The sequence below is a fragment of the Callithrix jacchus genome, chromosome 18 (assembly GCF_049354715.1).
Source record: "Callithrix jacchus isolate 240 chromosome 18, calJac240_pri, whole genome shotgun sequence".
NCBI lineage: Eukaryota > Metazoa > Chordata > Mammalia > Primates > Cebidae > Callithrix > Callithrix jacchus.
In genome coordinates this window covers 23,535,789-23,560,555 of record NC_133519.1, presented here as the reverse complement: position 1 = coordinate 23,560,555, position 24,767 = coordinate 23,535,789, and the positions used below count along the sequence as shown (strand labels likewise).

At 51.3% G+C, this 24,767-nt stretch overlaps 2 protein-coding genes across 8 annotated transcripts in view; one reads left to right on the top strand and one right to left on the bottom strand.

Moving 5' to 3' along the window:
• The window catches only part of FAM163A (family with sequence similarity 163 member A), a 73,554-nt gene extending 56,496 nt beyond the window's left edge, over positions 1–17,058 (top strand). For 2 of the 6 annotated variants that reach the window (XM_078356212.1, XM_054247419.2), the window contains exons 2-6: positions 6,008–6,038; positions 8,153–8,244; positions 12,371–12,392; positions 13,206–13,320; positions 13,914–17,058. In XM_078356212.1, the coding sequence (XP_078212338.1) occupies positions 13,228–13,320; positions 13,914–14,324 (504 nt within the window). In that variant the 5' untranslated portion in view covers positions 6,008–6,038; positions 8,153–8,244; positions 12,371–12,392; positions 13,206–13,227 and the 3' untranslated portion in view covers positions 14,325–17,058. Of the gene's footprint in view, positions 1–6,007; positions 6,039–8,152; positions 8,245–12,370; positions 12,393–12,987; positions 13,321–13,913 lie in introns of all 6 variants that reach the window. The other 4 variants (XM_078356213.1, XM_078356210.1, XM_078356209.1 and 1 more) reach the window with 3 other exon arrangements.
• Positions 17,059–20,422: 3,364 nt separating this feature from the next.
• Positions 20,423–24,767, bottom strand: part of LOC100385418 (torsin-1A-interacting protein 2) — a 45,926-nt gene continuing 41,581 nt past the window's right edge. For both annotated transcript variants that reach the window (XM_035279241.3, XM_078356206.1), the window contains exon 8: positions 20,423–20,652. The gene's annotated coding sequence lies outside the window, so the exon portion shown is untranslated. The remainder of the gene's footprint in view (positions 20,653–24,767) is intronic.

Below are 24,767 nucleotides of genomic sequence, written 5' to 3'. Positions count from 1 at the left end.
GTTTAGCAGTCACTGAGCTGCAGGCCTGCTGCGCAGGGACCCTCAGAACACCCTCCAAACAATCAAGGACAGATGGGGAGAAATCCAAGTCATAAAGTGCAGCACAACAGACTTGTCACATGTGAAGCCCTATCCCACAACACTAGGCTAGGCGTGGTATCCCCATGCCTCCTGCCAATGGCCAGGAGTTGAGGCCACTTTGTTAGGCTGGGAAAGACCACTGCATCTGGAGTTAGAAGAGCCAGGGTGGCATGGAGAAGGGCCACTTGGCATGTGCCATGCATAGCAAGAACTACTCTGGTCCTGGGAGAAGACTGGCAGCAGGGGGTCCCGGAAAGTCATGTGACCTTGTCCAAATCACATGGCCTTCTTACACTTAATAATTTATGTGAAGTAAGAGGAATCAAAATCTGCCATGCCAAGGAGACAAACAAGATGAAGCCAAAGAAAACTCTGTGAGCTGTTAATGAACATTGTTATGAAAGGCAGAAATGGGAAAAAACCAAGTCCAAGGTGAACCAAACCCTTAACAAGTTTACTGGCCTCAGCACCAGCCTCTCCGAAGCAGAGTGGACGGACCTGCGCTCAGAACCTCAAGAGCTCCAGAGACCAGTGTTACCTACATAAAATTGCCCACTCGTCTAGAATGACATGTAACTAAGTGCCAATTGTGTCATAGGCAAAACTGAGGTTCTCACGGAGAGCGGTCTGGGAGGATTGGAAAAGTCTGGGAACTGGAGCAGGTGGAGCTTGAGACGCCGTGTGACACTCTGCAGCAGAGACAGGTGGGCGGTGTGGGGAACGGTGACAGGGAAGACTTCCCATAAACGGGGCATGCCCTATATACGAGTTTCTGCATTTGACAGATGAGTATTGAGCATCTGCTGTGTTCTAGGGCTAAAGATTCACTGGTGAGTAAGGCAGACGTGAAACAGTGTGCTGCGGGGCTTTAGACCACAGTCACAGCCCCTCCCCAGTGCAAGGGGCCCACAGCCAGAGTCTCAGGCTCCTCCAGTGCAGCCTGGAGGAGGGTTCCCACAGACCTGTGCCCACTCTTCTTCCATGATCGGCACAGTTTTTACTGAAGGAACATGCAGAGCAGCCTGTTTCTGTGTCACCCCAATCAGGGAAGGGGTACGCTCAGCCTTGCCCTTGACAGGCATCCAGGATGCAGGCAGCACCTCTGAGACAGCCCTCAGCTGGGAGGAGCAAGGCGCCTCTGTTTATCTGCCCCAAATATTTATTTCTAACCCCAGGCACTGAACAAGCCTGATGCGGATGCCTATTCCGGGGTATCTGTGCACTCCACACACCACGGTGATCTGACAGAGAGTACAGAGTCACCCCCAGGCCTTCCACAGGTGGCCTGGACACTGGGGGTCCTGAAAGCAGAGGACAGGCCATGTTTTCTCTCCCTGTTCCCTCCTATGAGCTCCTTGAGGGCACTCTGCCTCTCTTCGTGTGTCCCTGGGGCTGGGCTCCATATCAGGCACTTTCCTTAGTGCTCAGTAAGTAGTAGATGAAGGTTAAATGAGGAGAAGAACAGAGTTTCCATAAGGATGCTGAGACACAAAGGCCCAGCCAGACAAGGTCCAGTCAAGGTCCTGATCGGGAGCCTGAGGGTTCTGTTCTGTTCTGAGTAGCCCATCAAGGATGGAATGAAAGACAGGAGGAACAGCAAACTCATTTTCACACACATTACCTCAGGCATAACTCAAATATGAGCTGGGGACACACATTCTCCAGGATCTGGATAGGACTTCCTCAGACCCCCATTATAGGGCTCAGAGCTGCTGTTATGGTCACCTCTGGCTCAAAACTTCTCCCTCCACTGAATTCTTCTTGCTGTGAGTGTCTTCTGTGTACCGTGGCTATGCATCCAGATGGGCACTCAGCCCCTTCATCTGATTGCCACAGAGAAGAAAAATATCACTCACATTGAGAAGATACCACCACAAAAACTTGGAATTAAATAAGACAGCTCCCAATCCCTGGAAGCCTTTTGCAGCGCCTGACTACTGGAATTTTTAACTGGCCAGGAGACCCAGCCAACCCCCCCGAGCCTCAGCTGTTTTTTGGGGCTCATCTCTCTTCCTCACCCCACCCTCCCTGATCTGCCTGCCACCCCACACCCCCACAGCTCTCCTCAGGCCCACCCCTAAACCCCAGCACAGCCAGACTCACGCAGGGGTGAGTGAGCATGGAGACCATCTCTCCTGGGAGCAGCTCAGAGGGCTAACTGCAGGGGCCCTGATGCTCTTGAGACATCACCAACCCTCCTTAGAAGGCAGTATGATTTTCCCAGGCAATCCTCCCCCTATTTTCCCAGGTAATCCGCACCCTGTAGAGACAGGTGTGTTATTTATCTCTGTTTTGCAGATGAGCCTCAAGGAGGTCATTAATTATCCAAATTCACCCAGGTAATTAGTGTGGAAAATGGGATTTAAACCCAAATCTTGGAACTCCTGGCCTAGTGCTCTTTCCACTGTACACAGCGGGGCACAGTAGGATGGAAGGCTCTGTGTGGGGACAGCACTCTGAGCAAAGCAACTTCCCCCTTAAAACTGGTCGTTCCAGCATCCAGAATGTGCAGATATCAGGCAGTCAGCTGGAGTGGAGTTTAACAGAGACTCGTGATTCCAAGTCTGTGCCCTCAAATGGTCTATCCTGTAAAGAAGGAAGCAAAATACCCACAGGACACCTGTGTATCAATACCAGAGGACACATAGGCCTAAGGAAGGCCGAACAAAAATGTGCAGTGTTAAGTCAATCCCTGGGGGAGGTGAAAGCGTCCTTTCTTTTCTCTTTTTGTTTGAGTTGGACTTCAGATGCAGAAGACTAAGTTAATTGTATTCTTCAGATTGTAGCACAGTATCACGCATGATTGGTCTGTGCAAGGTCTGTCCCATATTATTTATTTTTGTTCTCACTCCCACTTTCATGTGCCTTCTTCCATAGGCAGCCATCATGTGTATTCATTTTTTGGTGTGTATTCTCGAAAATGTGAATTGTTGATCTGTATGCCTGTCGTTTATATCCACGTCGGCAGAACTGTCATGCCTCTCATGTTTGGTTGTTTCGTTTTGCTGTTTCACTTGGCACTGTGCTAAGCTTTCTCCTTGTTGCTGTGTGCTGTGGTCCTCTGCTTTCAGCAGGTGCATTATCCTGCGTGGCAGCCTCTACCCGAGCTTACGGGTCCACACCCCAGTGATGATCACTGAGGTTGCCTCCAATTCCCTGCCATCATAAACACCCCCACAGTAACAAACATCTTCACATATGACCTCTTAGGGCTATGTTCAGAGATTTTGGGGACATCTAACCAGGAGCAGAATTGCTGTTTCCTGGGCCATGTGTGTAGTTGCTGTGACTGAGTGGTGCCAGGTCACTCCCTAAGTGGCTGCCCCAGCTATGCCCACACCAGTGCTCCTGTATCCCCACATCTGCACCAATGCTTGGCATTATCCTGCTTCTGACTTTTGCCAACCCAAAGGTAAGATGTGATAGCTCACTGTGACTTCAGCTTGTATTTCTTGAATTCCTGATGAGTTTGTGCATCTCTTCATTCTCTTGTGAGCTTTTAGGGTTGCCCCTTTCATAAACCGCCTGTCCATTGCCTACTGTTACACTGGGATTCTTGAAGATCTTTTCTTCAAGATTTGCAGGACTCTTATATCTCCTAGAGAAGCCTCTTCACAAACAGTGCACACTCTGCTGTTGTAGTTACCTGTCTAGGGTAAGGGGACCCATGTGGTTACCAGTTCTTCAAACCATCATCCTGGGGGTTGTCATGGACTTTGTCATGGGCATATATACAATCAAGGTAAAGGGAACCCCTTCCCCATTTCCTTCTATCAGCTTTGCCTAAGGATCGCAATCCAGGAAGACAGGTAACAAGGAAAAAAACTACCTCTTCTCTGGGGCTGCTAACCTGCTGTGTCAATTTCATGAGCTAATAAATGATTGGAGAAGGCTTAATTGTATCAGAGAAATTGAGATCAGTCGATGCTTAGGCCCCACTCAATTAACTTGTGCTCCTAAGGGGGCCGAGCAAGGAGCAGGGGGCAGTTGATGGTTAATTACATGTGCTGGTGCCAGCTGTAGCTGGCGTTTCCTGCCAGCATTCATCCAGGCAGTGAGGCGAGGTGACCCTGCTTCAGTGAGGCTGAAGTCACTAAGAACAGGGGGCCTTTCAGATAGAGCAGAGACCCCCTGGCCTCATGGGGAAGTGAGAGATCTATTTCCCAGCACATTCTATCCGGGTGGCTTTTAGGGTCCAACTCCAGCCTCTACTAGACAAATGGCCTTTAAGGCCCCTCATTCTGACAGCTTTACTGGCTCCATCCCACCCAGGCTCACACCACGTGCCTTTGGTTCTTCTTAGACTTCCCCCTCCTCCTGCCCCCAGCCTGCTTGCCTCCAGGCCCAGAACCCAGAGCCATTCTTGTCATGGGCACCAGATAAGGCCACAGCTCTGCAAGATCACTCCCCTCCCCTGCTGCCTCCAGACTGAAATCCTCCCAAAGAAGTTTCTTCTTGCATCATTTTCCAGAAAGCCAGATGGTAAGATTCAAACCTGCTAAGAATCCAGATTCCTTGGCCCTACCCTGTAGACGCTGCTTTAATAACCCTGGAAGTCTCCATTTTTTAATACGTGGCTTAGGGAATTGTTACCTTCAAGCCAGTTTGAGAAACCCTACTTCAGCGGACATCCCACTCCTGACGAAGTAAGTACAGATCTTCTGGAAGGAGAGACAACATCAAATGGAAAGCCCTAGCCTGGGACCTCTACAGTGCCACCTCCCCATTGCTGTGCGTGTTCTACAAGTCACTTGTCTCGTCTGAACTTGGTTTCATCATCTAGAAAATAAAAATACTGTAAATCATTCTGTCGTAAAGACACATGCACAAATGTTCACTGCAGCACTATTTACCTTAGCAAAGATGTGAAATCAACCTGCATACCCATCAGTGACAGACTGGATAAAGAGTGATAAATAGACACCATGGAATACTATGCAGCCATAAACAAGAACAAGATCATGTCTTTTGCGGGAACATGGATGGAACTGGAGGCCATTATTTTTAGCAGACTAACACAGGAACAGAAAGCCAAAGACCACATGTTCTCACTTTGAAGTGGGCGCTAAATGATGAGAACTCATAAATACAAAGAGGGAACAATACCTACTGGGGCCTACTTGAGGGTGGAGGGTGAGAGGGGGAAGGGGCAAAAAAAAAACTATTGGATACTAGGCTTAATACCTGGGTGATGAATAATCTGTACAACAAATCCCTGTGACACGAGTTTACCTGTGTGACAAACCTGTACTTTTACCCCCAAACCTAAAAAAAAAAGTTTTTTAAAAAGATACTGGAGTCCTCACATTTCCATGGATGCTTTTTTCTATAAGTAACTGATATGTTAAACAAGCACGTCACATGATTTATGCTCACAACGCAACTTTAATTCTTTTTCTTCAAATGTCCCATTACTTTAAAATGTGTTCAGTGGGAGAAATCTTCCCCTGCCCCTAGAAAAAACTTCAGGCCAATCCTATTGCTTTGTCATCCAGTCTTCGGCGAAAACCTTATAGTTACTGTAAGTTTCAGATACAGTCCACTCAGACGTTAGAATGCATAATAGGCTGGCCAAGGTGGGTGGATCACCTGAGGTCAGGTGTTCAAGACCAGCCTGGCCAACATGGTGAATCCCTGTTTCTACTAAAAATACAGAAATTAGCTGGGGGTGATGGCAGGTGCCCATACTCCCAGCTACTTGGGAGGCTGAGGCAGAAGAGTTGCTTGAACCCGGTGGGCTGAGGTTGCAGTGAGCCGAGATTGTGCCACTTTACTCCAGCCTGGTCAACAAAGCAAAATCCCGTCTCAAAAAAATATATATATATATTTTTTTCCTTCGATTATATATATATATGTAATCATAATAATCATGAGTGGTGAAACATTCTGACCTCCATTCTGACCTCATTATTCTCCTTTCTTCCAGTTTCGTTCCGCTCAAGCTGGAAGCACCTAAGGTGGGCCCCACACGTCCCTCTCCTTTCTACACCACCCTGTTCTATCTTCCCACCACACCCAGGAGCTGCAGTTTTACCACTTGCCAGGATTGAAATTAGGGGTTCTTACTGGTTAGAGAGCTGGAAGAAACTGAAAACTGGCTCTAGCTTTTGGGACTGTTGCTGCGGGCTCTCCTGGGTTCCCTGCTGGGCTGGCCCTCTCTCCTGAAGTTCCCTTCCCCACACAAGCACTGCAGCTCTGATCCAGGAGTCTCTGGCAACCCCTTGCCCAGCCTCTGGGCATGTCAAGGCCACCTGCAGCCTCTTCAGTTGAGGTCCTCCCACTGTTGACACTTAGACAATATTGACTCAAGACAGGCAGCCCCAGAGCCCTCCTCCCCTGGGATACATAGCTCATCAACACCTGTCACCATGGAATCTCCTCACCAAACCTTCACCAAGTTATTGTCCTACCCGTATTTTATAAAGTGGGTGAAAGCATCCACGGATCCCGAGACAGATGTTCTTGCATTCCCATTGTACAGTCTGTACGGCCAGGGAACGAGGGCCCTGTCCCAGACTCACTTCCGCCTTCTGATTTCTATCCTTTGCCATGTCAGAACTTGTGCAGGAAGCGCCCCACTGTAATACCCAGTCACGTGAAACTCAATGTCATGGTTTGATGTGAGTGAGAACATCTTGGAGAAAAGAAAGCCTCAAGTGCCCAGAATGTCCAAGCAGGACCTGGGAGAGTATAGTAAGGCCCAGATCTAGGAGGGGGGTGATGCGGGGACAGGGCTGCTCAGTCACGCAGTCACTCTGCCTCCTTCTCAGCTGTTGGACTCAGACAGTACCAGTCCCTGAGGCATCATGCTAATGTCCGTCCTTTGACCTCCAGCTTCTGGCCAAGGGTGAGAACCTGGAGGTGATTAGCCCTGTCCTCTTGGAAGGTGGCTCTGTGGCTGGGGTTAATGGCTGGATTTCCTCCCTGATGAAAATATCTGCCACCCAGGAGGCCTCTCCTCCTCAGGACCACTGAGCAGGGCTGAGTATCACCCCCACAGGGCATTCCTCTCCCCCCTTCTCTCAGTGTAGACTCCAAACTCTTCCAAAGAATGTTGAGTGGTTAAAGATCAACACTGTCCTGGCCAGGTGCAGTGGCTTGTGTCTGTAATCCCAGCACTTTGGGAGGCCAAGGCAGGTGGATCACCTGAGGTCAAGAGTTTGAGACCAGCCTGACCAACATGGCAAAACCCCATCTCTAGTAAAAACACAAAATAGCCAGGCCTGGTAGCAGGCACCGGTAATCCCAGCTACCGGAGAGCCTGAGGCAGGAGAATTGCTTGAACCCAGGAGGCCGAGGTTGCAGTAAGGTTGCAGTGAGCTGAGATCGGCCTGGGCAACAGAGCAAGACTCTGTCTCAAAAAAAAAAAAAAAAAAAATCAGCACTGTCCTGGGTTAGATTGACTGGTTAAATGAATAAATAAAAGAATGTAAAGAGACACCCAAATGTTAGCCTACCCTGGATTCCTGGATGTCCTGGAAGGACCCTGCTGCCCCCTCCTCCATCAGCACAGCAGCCTGAACTTGCTCATCTGGCTGTCCAGTCACCATCTTTGGCCTGACAGAAGTCGTTAGAAGTCAGGATATTGGAGTAGGGGAAGGGAGCCTATGGCGCAGGCACTGGGGAAGATAGACCCAGGGAATGGTGAGGAAGAGGCTGGGAAAGAGGTAGGCTGACAGCAGGGTCAGTCATCCGGCAACAAGGATGCATCCACTAGGGCACAGATCCGAATCCTCCAGTGGAGCAGGAGAAAGCCAGCCCAGCGCCCTGCCCTCTCAGCCTCACCTCCCAGCTGCTGCCCTGGGCACAGGGTTTCAGCAGCAGCACAGAGGGAAGGAGACAAAGCTGGGATCAGTGTGACCTCACAGGTCTGTGCTCAGGTTCTTAGGAACCCAAGGAGCTTGGGAGGTTTACCTCAAGGAGCGAAGCCCTGGGGAGACTTCCACCCTAGAGCTGTGGGACTGCAGCTGCCCCTGGCCTGCTTGTCTGTCTGTCTGTCCTCAGCAGGAGCCTGTCTGTCCTCAGCCTCCCTGTCCAGCTCTCACAGGTCTTCCCCTCTCTTCTCTGGCAGGGACTGATGCCCTTGGCCATGAGGCACCCCCAGCTGCTGTCTGCTCAGGCGCAGCTCGCGTGACTGAGCCATCACTGCTCCAGCTGTTTCACGTAAGTGTAAGGCACAGGCCACACCCTTTTCCCCTGGGAGAGGGAGTCTGGGCTACCAGTGGGAAAGGAGCTTCAGAAAGTCCTGGTCACAGAGGGAAGGCCCTGAGGATTCTTTAGAGGACAGCAGGCTTGTCCCCTTTGGCTACCCGCATTCTCTGACTTGGCCACCAAGAAATCATTCTGCCCCAGACCTGCTGAGACCTGGATGGGAACCCAGGGACCTCTTTCCCCTGTCCTCACGACACCTCCAGAGGTGGCTGGTGTGATGAAAACTCCACAGCACTGGCCCGTGGGTCCTGACTCAGACACTTGCTATCCTGTGACTTTAGGCGAATGACTTGTCAGGCTGGCTGCCCCTCCAGAACTGCTGGGGCTTCTGTAAGATTCAATGTATTGTCGTTGTCTTTTGCTGCATCACAAACTACCACAAACCCAACAGCTTGGAACAACACGCAACGATTCTGCGTTTCTGTGGGTCAGGAATCCAGACGTGGCTGGTTGGCCCACTGCCTTAGGGTCTCAGCTGGGCCAAATTCATCCCAAGGTCAAGTGCAGAAGGATCCACTTCCACTCTCATCTATGTGATTGTTCAGTTCCCTTTGGGAGGCTGGCTTGAGGGCCTCAGTCCCTAGCCAGGAATTGGCCAGAGGCTACCCTAGGTTTCTGGACACATGGGCCTCTGCAGCGGGGCAACTTTCAATATCAAAACCATCAGACAGAATGGCTGGCAAGAGAAAAGTCCGAATCTTACATAACCTATTCACAGAAGTGACATCCCATTACCCATGCTGTTTTCTATTGGTTAGAAGCAAGTCACAGGCCACACCCACCCTCAGGGGAGGGGAGTACATAAGGGCGTGACTGCCAGGAGGCAGGGACCTTTTGGGCCACCTCAGAGCCTGCTCGCCATAAGGGCTCCGTAAGTGTAAATGGAGCAGTTTGCAAACTGCAGGCTGCTGTTCGGGTGTAAGAAGTTACTGCAAAGAGGTGATGGACCCTTCAGAAATAATAGTCACTGAATGTAGGAATTTAAATGCCAAGCTGTACCATGAGCACAGAAATTAGCCAGCGCGCCAGCTCATGCCTGTATTTCCCAGCGACTTGGGAGGCTGAGGTGGGAGAACCGCTTGAGCCCCAGAGGTCGAGGCTGCAGTGAGCAGAGATCAGAGCACTGCACTCCAGCCTGGGTGACAGAGCAAGACCCTGTCTCAAAAAAACTTTTATTTGCCGTTAGTACACAGGTTGAGAGCTGATTAGTTCATCTCACACCCTTCACATGTCCCTTCCTGGCTTATGATTTTAAGGCCATTTCTAAACAGCCACAGCATGTCTAGGCCTTCCTTTTCCCCACAAACAACCATGTTTGTGGGGTCTTTTCTAGCTTACAAAGAGCTCTCACACCCATCCCCCTCGTTCCTCCCAGTCACACTTGAGAACTCAGAGGAAGAGATGATCCTTGGTTGTGACTCGTCATGATCCTAATGGTGAGGGAGGCGTGACAGGAATGTGAGAGCCGAGTGTTCTGTTCATCTTTGCTTCACAAGTGAGAAAGGAGGTCATTTTCCAGTATGGGGTAGCTGCTCAGTGGCATAAGTGATCCTTGAACCTGGGCCTTGAGAACCCCAGCTCTGCCCACACTGCCGTGTCCCTGACGTCCTGGCCATTGCTGTGTGCAGCCTGCGTGGTTCTGAAAGAGGAGGGCCCAGCACGGGGCGGGTGGGGCGGGGGGGAGGGCACGGCTCTTATACGGCTTCCCATAATTCCCTGTCTCCTAAAACAGCCTGGGCACATCCTGGAACACTAGTCCAAGCCTCTCTGTAGAGGGGAGCACTGCTGTCTCCCCAGCTTCAGGTCACTCCTGCACCTCTCTGTCCAGAAGCAGCCCTCAGCAGTGAATATGCAGGGAAGCGGTGGGGGTATGAAGTGGTGCTGTAGTGAAAGCGTCTAAGCCCTCCTCAGGCTGAGATTCATCTGCCCCCTACCTTCCAGATGCCCCGGAAAAAGCCCTGAAGCATGGCCCACCATGTACCTGGGCAAAGTGAAAGTGATCCGGAACAGTGACGCTCAAGTCTGCAGATGGGACTGAGCTGAGAGGTGCAGCTTGCTGCCCCCCGGTGGTCTGTTAGAGTCATAACTGCCAGGGCTGTGACAAGCTAAACAGTGAGCTTTTAAATACCAGCCACGCGCCAGGCGTGATGTATAATGCTGCAGGGGATAGGAGACTGTGTAGGACACAACCCCTGATCTCAGAGGACTTACAGTGGAGGAGTCAAGATGTTCCCACATGAGAAGTTGACTCTCATCCCACCAAGCAGGATTTGAAGAGCAAACCATGAAGAACATTGCAGTAGGAGTCCAGAAATGAGAGAGGGTCAGGGCTGGGGCAGTCAGGGGAGGCTTCTCAGAACCTCGAAGGATGAGCAGGATTTAAACAGATGGAAGAAGAAACACCACACACTCCCCTGTTGAAAGCCCCTGGGGACCCCCACAGCCTCCAAGCGAGTTAATCCGGATTCCTTGCCTGGCTTGCAGCCTCTCCGTGACCTGGCTTGTCCCAGCCGGGCCAGATCCCTCACAGTTCCTGGGACTACTCATTCTGCCCTCCCCACCTTTTCTACCAGATAAGCTCTCACTGAGCTTTTAGGATTCAGCTCAATACAACATGCAGTGGAGCACCTCCCTAGTCATTAGCTGCCCCACTCTGTGTTCTGCAGCTCTGGTCTGTGCCTCTGTGGCTGCGAGTCTCACACCGTATCCTAAGGTATGCCTGCATCTTTTCATCACTGGGAAATAAGCTGCTTAAGATCTGTGGGACTGTGGCTCACACTTGTAATCCCAGCACTTTGGGAGGCTGAGGCAGGTGGATCACCCACCTCAGCGGGTGGTCAGGAGTTCGAGACCAGCCTGGGTAACATGTGAAACCCCATCTTTACCACAAATACAAAAATTAACCCAGTGTGGTGGCGCATGTCTGTAGTCCCAGCTACTCGGGAGGCTAAGGCATGAGAATCACTTGAACCCAGAAGGTGGAGGTTGCAGTGAGAGGAGACTGCACCACTGCACTCCAGACTGGGGGACAGAGTGAGACTCCGTCTCCAAAAAGAAAGAACAGTGGGGCTGCATGATGGGCAGCGGATCATGTAGGCGGAAGAAAGGGAGGTAAAGAGGGAAAGAGAAATAGGGTGAGCATGCAGGAAAGTGGAGGATGGTGATGCCTTTGAAGCTGTCTCTAAAAGTTAATGGGCAGATGAATGTATCCTGCAGGCAATGTGGTGCCTGAGAGTCACAGAGGGGCCCAGGGGTATGAAGAAAGGCTTACCAGCTGGTGGCAGGAAAGGGGACTCAGAGACAAAACTGGGAAGGTTAGTTAGGAAAGCATTGCACCAGTGCAGCTTGAGAGGTGACGAGTCTTCACTGGTGTGGGGAACAGAAGACTGCTGTAGCTAAAGAAGAATTTGAGGAGTTTAAATTCTGGGCAGCTGGGGGCATGTCCCATGGCCCTGTCAAACTCTAATGTGCAACTTACTCAACTGAGACCTTGTTAAAATGCAAACTCTGACTCATTAGGCCTGTGGGAGCTGAGATGCCATCATTCTAATGGTGCTTCCAGGCGACGCCTTCCGCAGAGCAGGAGAGGATTAGGAGTCGTGCTGCCGGGTGGTGCAGCTCTCCAGGAGCAGTGGTGGGGAGGTGGTGTCTGTGGGTGAAGAGATGAAGGTACCCCTTTTACCCAGTGAACACATCAGGGTGCTTTGTGAGCAGAGTGCAGTTGGGTTCCAGCCCCACTTGCCCTTTGAGTAATAAACAACTTGCAAAATCCTTCAGGGCAGCAGCTCTGGTGGAATCACCAACAGAGGCAGAGAGGTCGGAGGCAGGAGTCCATTTGGAGAGCAGAGTGGTGACTTTAACCTGTCATAACTGAGTGTGAGATGGCCACTGGGACATCCACTGAAATGTCTGTCTACTAGCAGTTGGAGACCTGGACTGGGGATCTGTGGGCTCACTGATGATAGGCCACACAGTAAAGAAAGCAATGAGGGCTGGCTGGGACTCATCTAACCCTTCTGGCCTTTTTCAGCAGTGACTCTTTCCTTCCAACATCTCTGTCCTTTCTGTTGTCTTGCAGGTCACCATTCCCTTTACTGAACGTAAGTGATTGTAGTCATTCTTCCCTCTTCAAGACGCCAAGTCCCCAGTCCCCACCCTTCTGTCCCATTGGTTCCAAAGTGCCTGCGAGGCTCAGAAATCCTCATTCACTGACCTAAAAGGAAAATCTGCCTGAAGCCAGGACTGCCTCACACCCAGAGCTTGCCTCTGACCTGTTCATTCAGCCTCAGAAGCCAGGACCAGTCTCCCCATCTGGCCACAGCCTTCCAGGGCCCAGGATGCCATACACTGCGGGGGTGGGGGGCGGCCAGGCTGGATGGATTCGCAGCCAAAGTATTCTCAGCCCTGTTCAGCATGCCTGCAGCAGGGATAACTAGTAACTGCCCCAAGGTTTATGGCGAGGATGCAGTAAGACGCGCACGGGGCACTTAGCGCGATGCTGCACACAGAGGAGCCTCGCTATCATCAGCAGCTGTTACTCTGCGTCCAGCGCCATGCAGAACGGTGAGGGGCTAAGAAGGGTGTGAAGGGAGAGGAAAGGCGAGAAGAGCACCAAAAGGAAAGACAGAACTTTTGGGAACTGGACAGAAGCAAGGGGCAGTATTAGCACTCAGCTTTCTCTCTTCCCTCCCGCAGCTGTTATCTGCCCCCTACCAAACACCCCACTTAGGCTGGCCCAGTCCAGAGCCACAGCCCGTCCTCAGCCTTCAGGAAGTCCCTGGGGCCCAGCCCTTCCTGCTCCTGCTGCTCTCAGAGCCCCTGCCCAGCCAAAGGGCAGTTCCAGGAAGACTCCCTCTGGCCCAGCCCAGGGCCGCAACCACAGCTGGTCTTCAGCCTGCCGCACATCTTTGCAGAGTTTGATGGGGCGCCGGGCGGATGACAGCGGGAACAGTTGTGATCACTGGCGGAATCCTAGCTACGGTGATCCTCCTCTGCATCATTGCCGTCCTGTGCTACTGCAGGCTCCAGGTCAGTCCTCATAGCCCAGAGGCTGCAAGGCCACCAGCAAACCTCTTTTTCTTTCTGGGGGCAGAAAGTGGAGGCCAACTTCAGGGCCCACAGAGCCCAAAGCCATGGAATGTGGCAGGCTAAGTCACGGAGGCTGGGAGTGGGCTGGTCAGAAGGGAGCTAGGCATATCCCCAGCCTGCACCCTCAGGGCACACAGTGCACTGGGAAGATTCAGGGTCACTGGGTTGTGTCTCCTGCACCTCTGAGATTTCAGGGGGGTGGGAAGAGCACCATGCTGGGGAGGCTCTGAAAGCTGCGGCCAGCAGCCCCAGCCCTGCCCTCATAATGATGTGTGTGTCCCTGCCCCACTCACCCACAGCCTGGACTTACAGCCCGTAGTAGTGGGAGGGGAAAGGGAAAGAACGCTGGCCTTGCATAGCTGGGAATAGAAGCTTGTGGAGCAGACCCCTGGGGTTCAGTGCCTGGCTTCTCCATGCACCTTCTTCCTAGGTTCTCCATGGAGCAGGGGACAGGGCACCTGTGCACACTCAAAAACATGTTGGGGCTGGGGAAGCATTCATCCTCTCAGGCATCCCTCTGCCCTTCCCCGCAGTATTACTGCTGCAAGAAGAGCGGAACCGAGGATGCAGACGAGGAGGAGGAGCAGGAGCACGACCTTCCCACGCACCCCAGAGACCCCAGCTGCAATGCCTGCAGCTCCCAAGCCCTGGACGGCAGAGGCAGCTTGGCACCTCTCACCGGGGAGCCCTGCAGTCAGCCCTGTGGTGTGGCAGCGAGCCACTGCACCACCTGCTCCCCATACAGCTCCCCCTTTTACATACGGACGGCTGACATGGTGCCCAATGGGGGTGGAGGCGAGAGGCTCTCCTTTGCTCCCACATACTGCAAAGAGGGGGGACCCCTATCCCTCAAACTGGCAGCACCCCAGGGTTACCCGGTGACCTGGCCAGGCTCTGGGTGTGAGGCCTTCACCAATCCAAGGGCTATTAGTACAGACGTGTAAACCCTTCCAACCTAACCCGCACACACACCCACACTGCCGCCCTGGCAGGAGCCATGGACACAGTAGCTGACCCTCCAACAGCCCCACATGGGCTCTCTCTGTTTCTTTGGCTTTTCTTACTCCACAGTGGAGGGTTTACCAGGATTTAAGCTTTTGAGTGCATTGAGAACCAGGACAGGGCCTGGCTCCAACTCTGTGGCCCAGAGGTGGGGGGCTGCTAGGTTGAGTCAGCAGCCTCCCCAGGTTCTCAGTTGGGACACTCCTCCGGTAGCCCCAGCAGCACCACAACCCTTGCAGCAGGCCCAGCCCGGGGCTTTGCTGGACTGCACAAAGGAGCACCACGGAAAGCTCAGCAAAGCCTCTGGAAGCCTCCAGGGTCCTTGGGAAGTGAAGCATCCGTGCCTGCGAGAAGGGGACAGAGGGCAGGGGGAGAAGGGAGAGCTGCGATTCCAGCATTGGAGAAGCGAGGGTAGGGGCGCGAACGGGGCTGCGTATCCAAGAGCTAGTTCACAACCCACTTTTGTACGGTTGGTTACCATAGCTACTGCTGTCACTGTAGCTGCTTCCATAGGGACGTTGATTCCTGAACGTATCACATCTCACCTGCCCCCTTCCTCGTGGAACCCATCGAGTTTACTTTAAAGCCTAAGGTGACTTACGGGGACGGCACCAGAAAGTGACTCTCTAACCTTGTGTTCCTCGAAATCCTTTCTCTGCCTTAGGAACTAGCGCCCCCTGCTGGAAAAGCTTTTTCATTTTGTTACCAGATTTCTAGTAGCTTAGCAGAGACCTCTGGGCCCAGCCCACCACCCGGAGCAGCTCGCGTGGATGCAGTCCGTTCCCAGGTGTATACATACACACACACATACCAGTCACCACGGGTAGGCAACAGGGGCTTTGTACCTTCAGGAGCTGCAGAGTGGAAAAGTCTCCCATGTACCATCGAGAAAGAAAAGTCTGATCCCCAAAGAGCTTGAAAGAAAGGCGGTTAACGTGGCCAATCCCCATGGCAGCCAGCGGGCTGGTGAACAGGAAGAGCTCAGACTCTCCGTGGGGTGAAGTTGCAGCAGCTGAAACCACGTCAGCGTCCCCATAGCCCAACATTCTACTCGGGCATCCACCCGTGACGCCGTTGAGCAGGACCTTCATCCCAGAGCAACAGCACCGTCCTGAGGATGGGAGGAAGTGACATAGCCTTGGGATTCCACGCTTACCGCGCCCAAGTGGCCGCCCTACTCCCCAGTCTCTGGCGATCAGCCATTCATTGTGGCTCACACCAGTCTCATTTCCAACTCTGACTTCCCACTTAGAACGTGGCAGTGGCCTTATGCTTGGTGAGTGAGCATGCCTGATGAGTTTTCCAGTGGCCCTGAAGAAGCTCGTCCCCTTCTCACTCCTGAGTCACTGAATTCGCAGAGGGTGGGGCAGGGAAAGGGCTGGCCCCCCTGCTGAAATCTTGATTCTGCATTTGACAAAGGCAGGGTGCTTCTGAGGGAGCAGGGAGGGAAGAGGGGAACGCACGTCCTTTGCACCACGATTAAGGCACCTTTCACCTTGCATCTCAATCAGGAATGAAAGCACCCTGAGTTGAGAAGCAGACTGGGCTCTGGTCACACTTCGGTCACTCATTAGCTCTAGGACCAGTCACTAATCTCTGAGGCTCCATTTTCTCTGGGGAAACGTGCTTTGCCCAGATAAACTAAGGACCATTTAGTTTATCTGCTCTAGGAAGTGAGAATTTCCTGAAAAGATCTGCCGGCCCGGGGCCACTCCCTCTTGCCCTAATCCTGGCAGGGTCTGGAGGTATTGACCCAGGTTTCTGACCTTGTGTGCAGGAACACTTACTGGTAGATGAGAGACCACAATAAAACAAGATTAGCAGCAAACCAATTTTAATTGTCAGTGAAAAGCAAACATGTTTGTCAGACCCTCCTATGGAGTTACCTTTAATGGTAACTCTTCTCTTATACCAGGAAGCAGCTGTAGGTGGGGTAATGGCATCTGTCTCCTGGCACAGAGGGACAGCTTAGGGAGGAGCTTCAACACACCCGTCCCACCGCCAGTCCTCACTGCGCCAAGTGCAGGCCCCTGACGAGCTGCTGGACCTGGCAGAGTTCCCCACTTCCTAGTGCCTTGCTCCCCTGGAATTCCACAGCCAATCAACCACAGCAGCCACGTCCTCCTTGCCAGAAATACCATCATTCATACATCCTGCCTTTGTAAAAATCAAGATCCGATTCACCATCACCCGCTTCTTGCCCCTGATCAATGGGGTCCCTGAGTGCAAGCATCCTGTGCAATCCCCTCCCTCCTATTGCTTTCCTAGTGAAGTCCTGCCAGCCCCACAGATCAGAATCTGGGTTTGGGGCATTGGAGAGATGGTGGGCCCCAGCTCTTCCCCACATAGCCCACGCTGCCCAGGGCACTGGCTCCAACCAGGCTCAAGATTGCCTGCCTGCCCGCTGCAGCTGCAGGGACCCACGCTGTGGAAAAGGAAGCTTCCCTTGCTCAACTGCACTGTCCTTTTCTGCTGTCTAGTCTGTGCTAAGGGACACTGTACTCTTTTCAAACGGCACCCTAAATTGGAAGAGAAGGAGGGGCCAGGAACGCAGCTCTCTCCTCCATCTTTCTCCGCCTCCACTCCACCACCCCTGCTACAGACGGTCTTGCATCTTTGATAATTTGGAGTCGCAACCAAGTGAATGTCGAATAAATGAGAAATTTGAAATAGAAATCCCACAGGGTCCTTTGTTCTTCACTGGGGAAAGAGAAGGGGGCCGTCGGTGTGGATTTAAGGGTGAAGTCTCCTGTTCAACACCCACAGCGTCTGTGTCCAGTGCTCTCCCTGCTCACACGGTAGTAAACTCCACCTTCTTGCCTGGCATCGCCCCCACTGCCTCTGTCAGGGTTCAGTCAGGGGAGATGTGTTGTTTGTTGGCAAAGTGGCTGAAGTGGACCTGGAAGGATAGTGAGTTTCCCTGGGGTCAAGCCAGGCTTCAGCCCCTGCTCCCACCCTTTCCCTCTTCCCAACCCCGCATACCCCTTCTAGGCCCTGGGTAAACTCACCTCTCTGAAGCTGAGGAGATCATGCCACATGGCCAGCCCTTTGCTCTGGGGCCAGCAAGGGAAGAGAAGGGAATTGGGACCAGATCCCCAGCACAGCCCAGCAGAGACTTCAGAAGCAGAGAGGGATGTGGGGAACTGGAGAACCAGGAGCTGGCTTTGTGTCAGGGACAATTCAGGGATGAAGTGAGAGCATGGTGTGTGTGTGTACGCTCATGTGCACATGGGTGGGTACAAGCGAGCTGCTCTCTCCACCTCAGGGCCTCAGGGTGAGCCCTGACTGCAGCTTGGGGGTGCAGCAGGCAGCCTGCCCCAGCAGTCCAGCCCCCAGGCACCCAGCCCTGCAGCAGCCTTCCATAGCACCAATGGGAGCACAGCTTCCTTCACCCTTGGCCCAGGGAGCAGTTGGCCACAGCTCTGTCACCACAGCTGTCCTATGGGAACAGAAACCAGACCCTGGGGCACACCCGGCCTCCAGCCTCCCGCCCTCCCGGCACATCTGCTCGGCCTCATGCTTGCTGGCGGGTCAGAGCCCTGACCCAGCTCTTCTCCTGGGTGGCCCTGGACCACCCTCAGTCTCAGCTGCAGCCCCGAGGAGGGTGGAGGAGCGGCTTGAGTCAGACTGAGGAGCACAGGGGAGGTCCTGGCTGTGCTTGTCATTGTCCTTTGGGAAATGCCCCCATCAGTGCCTGAGGTTCAGGGAGGGTGTTTTCTCTTCTTTCTGAGTCCTGAGCAAATCCAGCTGTGGGCTCCAGGTTACGCTGTGCTATCTCAGCAGTCTCAGCCTTGGGTACTTCGGTGATTTTCCCCTGGAAATCATCAGTGACCCTGAATGGCACATGTAAACTTGAGCGGGTTTAGAAAACCGGGCGAGAAGTTTTCATCCTCTGCGCAGTTCAGCCCAAAAAACGGGGAGGCCGAGGCCGTTGTCGAGTGGCGCATCGCCCTCATACCCAGGGGCTTTCCAACCAACAGCTCTGTCTCCCCAGATTCCAGCAGCCCCATGATGGCATCATCCAGCCGACTTCCCAAAACCTGTCCCTGTCACTCTGCTCCTGGGGCTTCTGCAGGGACTTCAAGGAGAAGCTTCCTTCACCATAAAAACGTCTCACCCAGTTTTCTATGCTCAAGTTTACAAATGCTGTTTATTGGCCACTGATTCCACTGATTCCCTGCTCCCACCCTTCCCCTCTTCCCAACCCCGCACATACCTTCCAGGCTGGCGGTCTTCCCGTCTGTGTGGCTCTGGATAAAATCACCTCTCTGAAGCCTGAGGAGATCATGTCACATGGCAGCCCTTTGTTACAGGGACAGCAAGGGAAGAGAAGGGAATTGGGACCCGATCCCCAGCAGCCCAGCAGAGACTTCAGAAGCTGGCCCCCGATTATTTCCAGATTGCTAAACCACCTAAGGCTGTGACCCCCTGAATCATGCAGCATACCCCAGAGCGATTCTCATGCCTCAGACTCCCAAGTAGCCGAAACTACAGGCCCAGTAAGAAACATCCTTGTCTCTTGGTTCTCCACCCAGTGAGCTGATGGTGATGAAGGAAGGGTGGCCATTGGAAAGGGAACTGGTGAAGAGAGGGGACAGCAGGGGAGGAGGGTGAAGGAGCAGCTTGAGTCAGACCAAGGAGCGCAGGGAGGAGCTGGCTGTCCTTGGGGAGCTTCTCCTAGGCCTCCAGGGAACCACTTGGCCTCCCACTTCCTCTCTACCCTGTCACCAACTCCCCCCTCTCCCCACACCAACAGCAGGGAACCCAGCCACAGCTGATAGATGAGGCAGCCCTGGACGCTCAGGGGACAGCACAGTTCTGGTCTCCACAGGGGTGGATGGCCAGCTGGAGGACCAGATTGTGCTGGGCATGTGAGGTTGCCTTCCCCTCCAGGTGTGGACAGAAGACGACATGGCTCCCTGGCCCTGGCCACAGGCATCTGAGCATGTCAGGGACTCCGGTGAAGCCAGGTCGGTATCTACTCCCACCAGGGACCGCCCTCCTGGGCCGGACTTTGCCTTCCCAGAGCTTTTCCATCCATTGGGATCCTTATTCCTAAAACTAGCAAAGAACCACTCACTCTCCCAACAGGGTGTTTGTTCTGGGTCTAATGAGACATTTTGAAATTCAAGTCCTCTGAACTCCTGCCTCTTGAGCAGGAACATGGGAAGCAAACAAACATCTGTCCAGCCTGGGGCCAGTGTCTAGAACCATTCCCAGCCCGGCCAGCGGAGACTCCAGGACCAATCCCTCCTCTTCCAGCTGCGCATCAGGCCCTGCTCCTGGGCTGTGGCTGCCCAGTGGCTCTGCTCGCCCTGCCTCCTCTGCTACTGACTCCACAAAGGCCCTCAGGCCGGGCTGGAAACCTGGAAGTGGCCCTTTCCTGCTGCTGACATATGTGGTAGTTCTTGGACTGGCAGTCCAAGGGTACAGTTTGGATCCTGGGACACTGAGAAGCTGAAAGCAGAGAATGATTGAGCCGGGGAGGATAGAGCACACAGACCTCTGCATCATGTGGGTGGGAGGTGCCAGGGAGCGCCAGAGTGAGGGCTTCTGTCAGCCCTTGCCATGGCCCTTCCCAAGCTGCCAGTCCTGCAGTTATGGGTATCCTAGACAATATATACCTCCCAGCAGGGAGAAGGGGAGGTGGACTCTGTGAAACAAGTCCAGAATGCTGAGAAAGCCTCAAATTGAGGCAAACAGCCATTTTCCACACCCCCAGATGGTTCCGTGGTAGGTTCTTGTAACTACTGTACTTCCCAGCTCACTAAGCTTTCCCTACAGAAAGACCAGTGGCCTCAGGCTCAGGATCTAGGTTCTGGGCTCAGGTCTGCACCGTAAACTGTGGCCTTAGGCGGTCACTTAGTCCCTTGGCTTCCCCATCTGCAAAGTGACCCTTTGAGTCATTCCATGTTAATATTTCATGCCCCCCTTTTATTCCTAGACCTTCTCGACTTAGAGGCCTCTAGGCAAAAAAATTTAAAGCCAAGATGTAAGAAACCTATTGGTGACCCAAGTCCAGTCAAATGAAGCTAGAACATTTCAATAAAGATGAAACAACTTTATTTTCAGAAATCCAACTCGTGCAACTTTCAGGAGTCTCCATGTTGCATGAAGTTACATATACAAGGGCCAGAAATGATCATTCTCTTGGTGAACCCAGTGGCTTCCTCTACAATTGCGTCCACAGCTTTGACCCCTGAGATCCAGTACACTAATGGTGAACCAACATGCTCCTATGCTGAACCGTGCAGTAAGGCCAATCCATGCCTGGATTTTGAAAAAATCGCCATTAGAGAGGAGAGTTAATAGTCAGAAAACTGTTTATTCAACTAACATTTGTTGGTGTTGGAAATAGATGCTCCATGCTGTGAAGAAAAATCAGCACCGAGACAAAGGATCTTTCAGCAGAGAAATTTTTACTTCCTGGACTGCAGGAAGAGCACCCTGGCTAGCCATCATGCCACGAGAGTACAACAAACAAAGGAAAGGAGACATATTTATTTCTTACACATTTGGGGTTGTCCCTACTGCTGTGTCCGATCTCCATTGGCTGGAACCAGATCTCACTAATTTAAACTAAAACCCAATTTTGGCTAATAACTTGAAACTTTTCCAAACAGGTAAAAGCAATGGAGAGCAAAAAAAGGAAGTCCAAATAAGAAAGGAGCACAGGCTGTGAGCTGGGACATGCCTGTGAGCACGGACATGCCTGTGAGCAGGTCCAGCACAGATATCTTGGTTAAAGTACAAGGACATAGAACGTACTACATGCCTGTAAGCACGTCTAACAGCTACATAGTATAGGGCTTCTAGCAGAAAGGCACAAGGGCTTTTGAAGACAGTGTTTAAAACAAACTATTATTTCTAACACTTATGAATTTTTCTTAAACAAGAAAGGAAATTTTGAAGAGGACTTTTTTTACCTCCCACAGTTGGGGACTTAAACTAGGCACCAAACGTTTGTGCTACATGTTAGAGAAATAAAAATAAAAATACCATCCCTCCTCAAGGAGCTTATTAAACTCCAGGGTGGAAAATCAACACATATCTTCACAGGTGAAATACTAAACCTTCCAGGTATATACTTGCTTGAGACTAAAATAAGCACAGTGGAGATTGCAGGTAGGAAGTGGAGTCAGGTGTTCAAAGACTGGTCATAACCAGAGACCGGGTGGATCCATCTGCCTGCCTAATGTGGAATCATTACTTTTGGAAGCCAATATTAGCCTCAGTGTTTCTTTCCCACCAGACTGTCCTCAGGAAAAGAGTGAAATTACAAGGCCAGGCACAGTAGCTCACGCCTGTAATCCCAGCACTTTGGGAGGCCGAAGTGGGCAAATAAGGATGTCAGGAGTTCCAGACCAGCCTGGCCAACACAGTGAAACCCCGTCTCTACTAAAAATACAAAAATTAGCCAGGCATCATTGTGGGCACCTGTAGTCCCAGCTACTCAGGAGGCTGAGGCAGGAGAATCACTTGAACCCAGGAGGCAGTGGTTGCAGTGAGCTGAGATTGTGCCACTGCACTCCAGCCTGGGTGACAGAGCAAGACTCTGTCTCACAGACACACACAAAAAGAGTGAAATTACAACAGATGAGTCTAGGTCACTAGAGGAGGGGCAGGGAACTATCGACAAAGCACTTTGTAGGCAATGAAGACAGATTTGCTACCAAGCAATGGGCTTGCTGCTGGACACACAGAGAAGCCAGTACTATGGCACTGCGCTTTAAGAAAAGAAAGGCTTTGTTCTGAAATCAACTGCCAAGGAGACAGCAGGCAAAATTCAAATCTGTCTCCCAGATCTGGGTTTTGGAACAAGTTTTATGGGTTAGGAAGGACAGGTTGGTTTGTGAAAGTGTTGACAGGGCAGGATTTGATTGGAAGAATTCAAACGAAACCACTTTTGGTAAGGTATGGGGAGGGATCTTATCACCAGAAATTCTTAGACAATTGATCCCCCACTTTTGAAAATGTCCTGGTGTTCAGGTTCCACCCATGTCCCAAACTTTGAGATCCATGGCTGGGGAGAGACTTTAGTTCTGGGTGTCACTTGAGGTTGAAGTTTTCTTTTCTGTGCATGCTCTGGCACATAAGTTGCAACTTCTTAGTTCTGTGTCTGAATAATAACTGGACATTGTGTTATCAACAGAGTAGGGACAGATAAGACTGGTCTCGTGGTTACAGACTGAAATTCAACCAGAGATGGCTGCTGTTATGTATAAATTTTTTCTTTTGGTGCTACAAAGAACAATTGGTACTGGGACAAAGGATCTCTCAGCAAAGCAATTTTTTCTACTTCCTGCAGAAAGGGTACTCCCACTAGCAATCTTGCCATAAGAGTACAACGAACAAAGGAAAGCAGACATATTTATTTCCTACACATTTGGGGTTGTCCCTACTGCTGTGTCTGACCTCCGTTAGCTAAAGCCAGACTTCATGATACAAACTAAAACCCAATTGGCTAATAACTTGAAACTTTTTTTCTAAATAGGTAAAAGCAATGGAGAGCAAACAAAAGAAAGTTCAAATCAGGAAGGGGTGTAGGCTGCGAGCTGGGACATGCCTGTGAGCACGTCCAGCACAGTTACCTCGGTTAAAGTACAAGGACATAGAATGTACTACGTGCCTGTAAATATGTTTAACAGCTACTTAGTATAGGGCTTCTAACAAAAAGGAAAGAAGGCTTTTGAAGAAAGTGTTTAAAACAAACTATTATTTCTAACAGTTATGAATTTTTCTTAAACAAGAAAGGAAACTTCGAAGAGGAACTTGCCTACTTCCCACAGGTGCATATATGCAGAGGATGTGCTAGGTGAAAGGCTACAGTCTTGAGAAGGTAGCAAGAAATAACGTGGTAAATGAAAGCAGTAAGGAAAAAGAAGACAGACGCTAAGACGTGCTCCTGACCATTAGAATGACAGAGTTCTAGGACTAGAAGGACCGTCAGAGGTCATCATATCCACCCCACCTCAATTGCATGATCACAGAAACAATCTAACAGGAAAAAGTGTGTCCAGTTTTGAAGGATAATCAAACAATCCTGGAGTGCAAGGATTGTTTGCTCTGTAATAAAACACTTTGTTCTGCAAGTGTTTATTACAGAGCAAAGCCAGCACTGGCAGATCCACGGATGCTCGGGAATTATTATTGAGTCAACCAGCTGCAAAGGCTCCAGGGAAAGGGCTTGCATTTGTCCTCATTTCTCTCAGAAAATTCAAGCACCTGCTACCTCGCTGTAAAAGGGAAGAAAAGGACTGAGTGACCGAAAACACTTAGGCAGAAGACTCTTAAAAAAGGGTTGTAACTCCCATGTGTTCATTTCTTAGACACTGGAGCCACACCAGGACTAAAGGAGACACAGGAGCGGCCACAGGAGGAGAAAGAAGCAGATGGAAGATGCAGGGCATCCTACATCTTTGTGATTCTATGAGGAAGTGTGTTTACAGAAGCTGGGTAAATGTAGCAGGCCTGGGCCACATGGGCACTTGTGTCTGTATCCCATATGGCTAACAGAGCCAAAGCCCTGTCACAGCATCGTCTCTGTTGCGGCCATGAGGCCAGATTACAGCCAGCCCGAGGCAGTGCTGCAGATGAGGAGAAGGTGGAATCTGGTACTCCTTGATGGAGCAGCTACAGGTGGCCAGTGCAGTGAATCAAACCCAGCAGGCACTACTCAAGAAAACTACCTTCACCTCCCAGATAACCACAGCTCACAGGGCCACTATCATTCTTTACCTCCACCTCACAGCAAAAAAAAAGCCAGTTCTAAGTCCATTTTTCAAGATTTTAAGAATGTGAAACTAGAGAAAATTTCAAGTAACAATGCATAGTGGTGGTTTTTTCACAGGGAAACTTCTACTCCTCCCATAAGTATCTGCTTTAAACATTAAGTGGAACATGTGATCCCCAAACCACTGAACAACTTTGATGTTCAGGATGAAAAAGAGCGAAGATGGTAAGCAAGGAGCATTTGCCAATTTTTCCCAAATGCATCTGTGAACCCTCCCCCCATAAAACAGATTTGTTTGCTTTTTAGTGTGGTGGGTTTTCTCCAGGTGACCGTGAAAAGTCCTGCTCATTGGTGCTGCCAGCTGGGACTGGTGGATGGAGAGTTAATCAAAACAACAACGTAAATCTGCAGGTTCTCATCCTTCCTCTGCAAACGGTTGTCTGTGCACCAGAAAAAGCCATCTCTCTAGTCTTTATTGTTTTGTGTGACAAAAACTTACGTGCAGTGCCACCCACCAGGAAGTAAGGTAAGGCAAAATGATGGGGAGTAAATGCTGGCTGAAAAAGACCTGCTCCAGCCTGAGCAACATAGTGAAACCCTGTCTCTACAAACGAAAAACCATTTAACTAGCCAGGCACGGTGGGGTATGCCT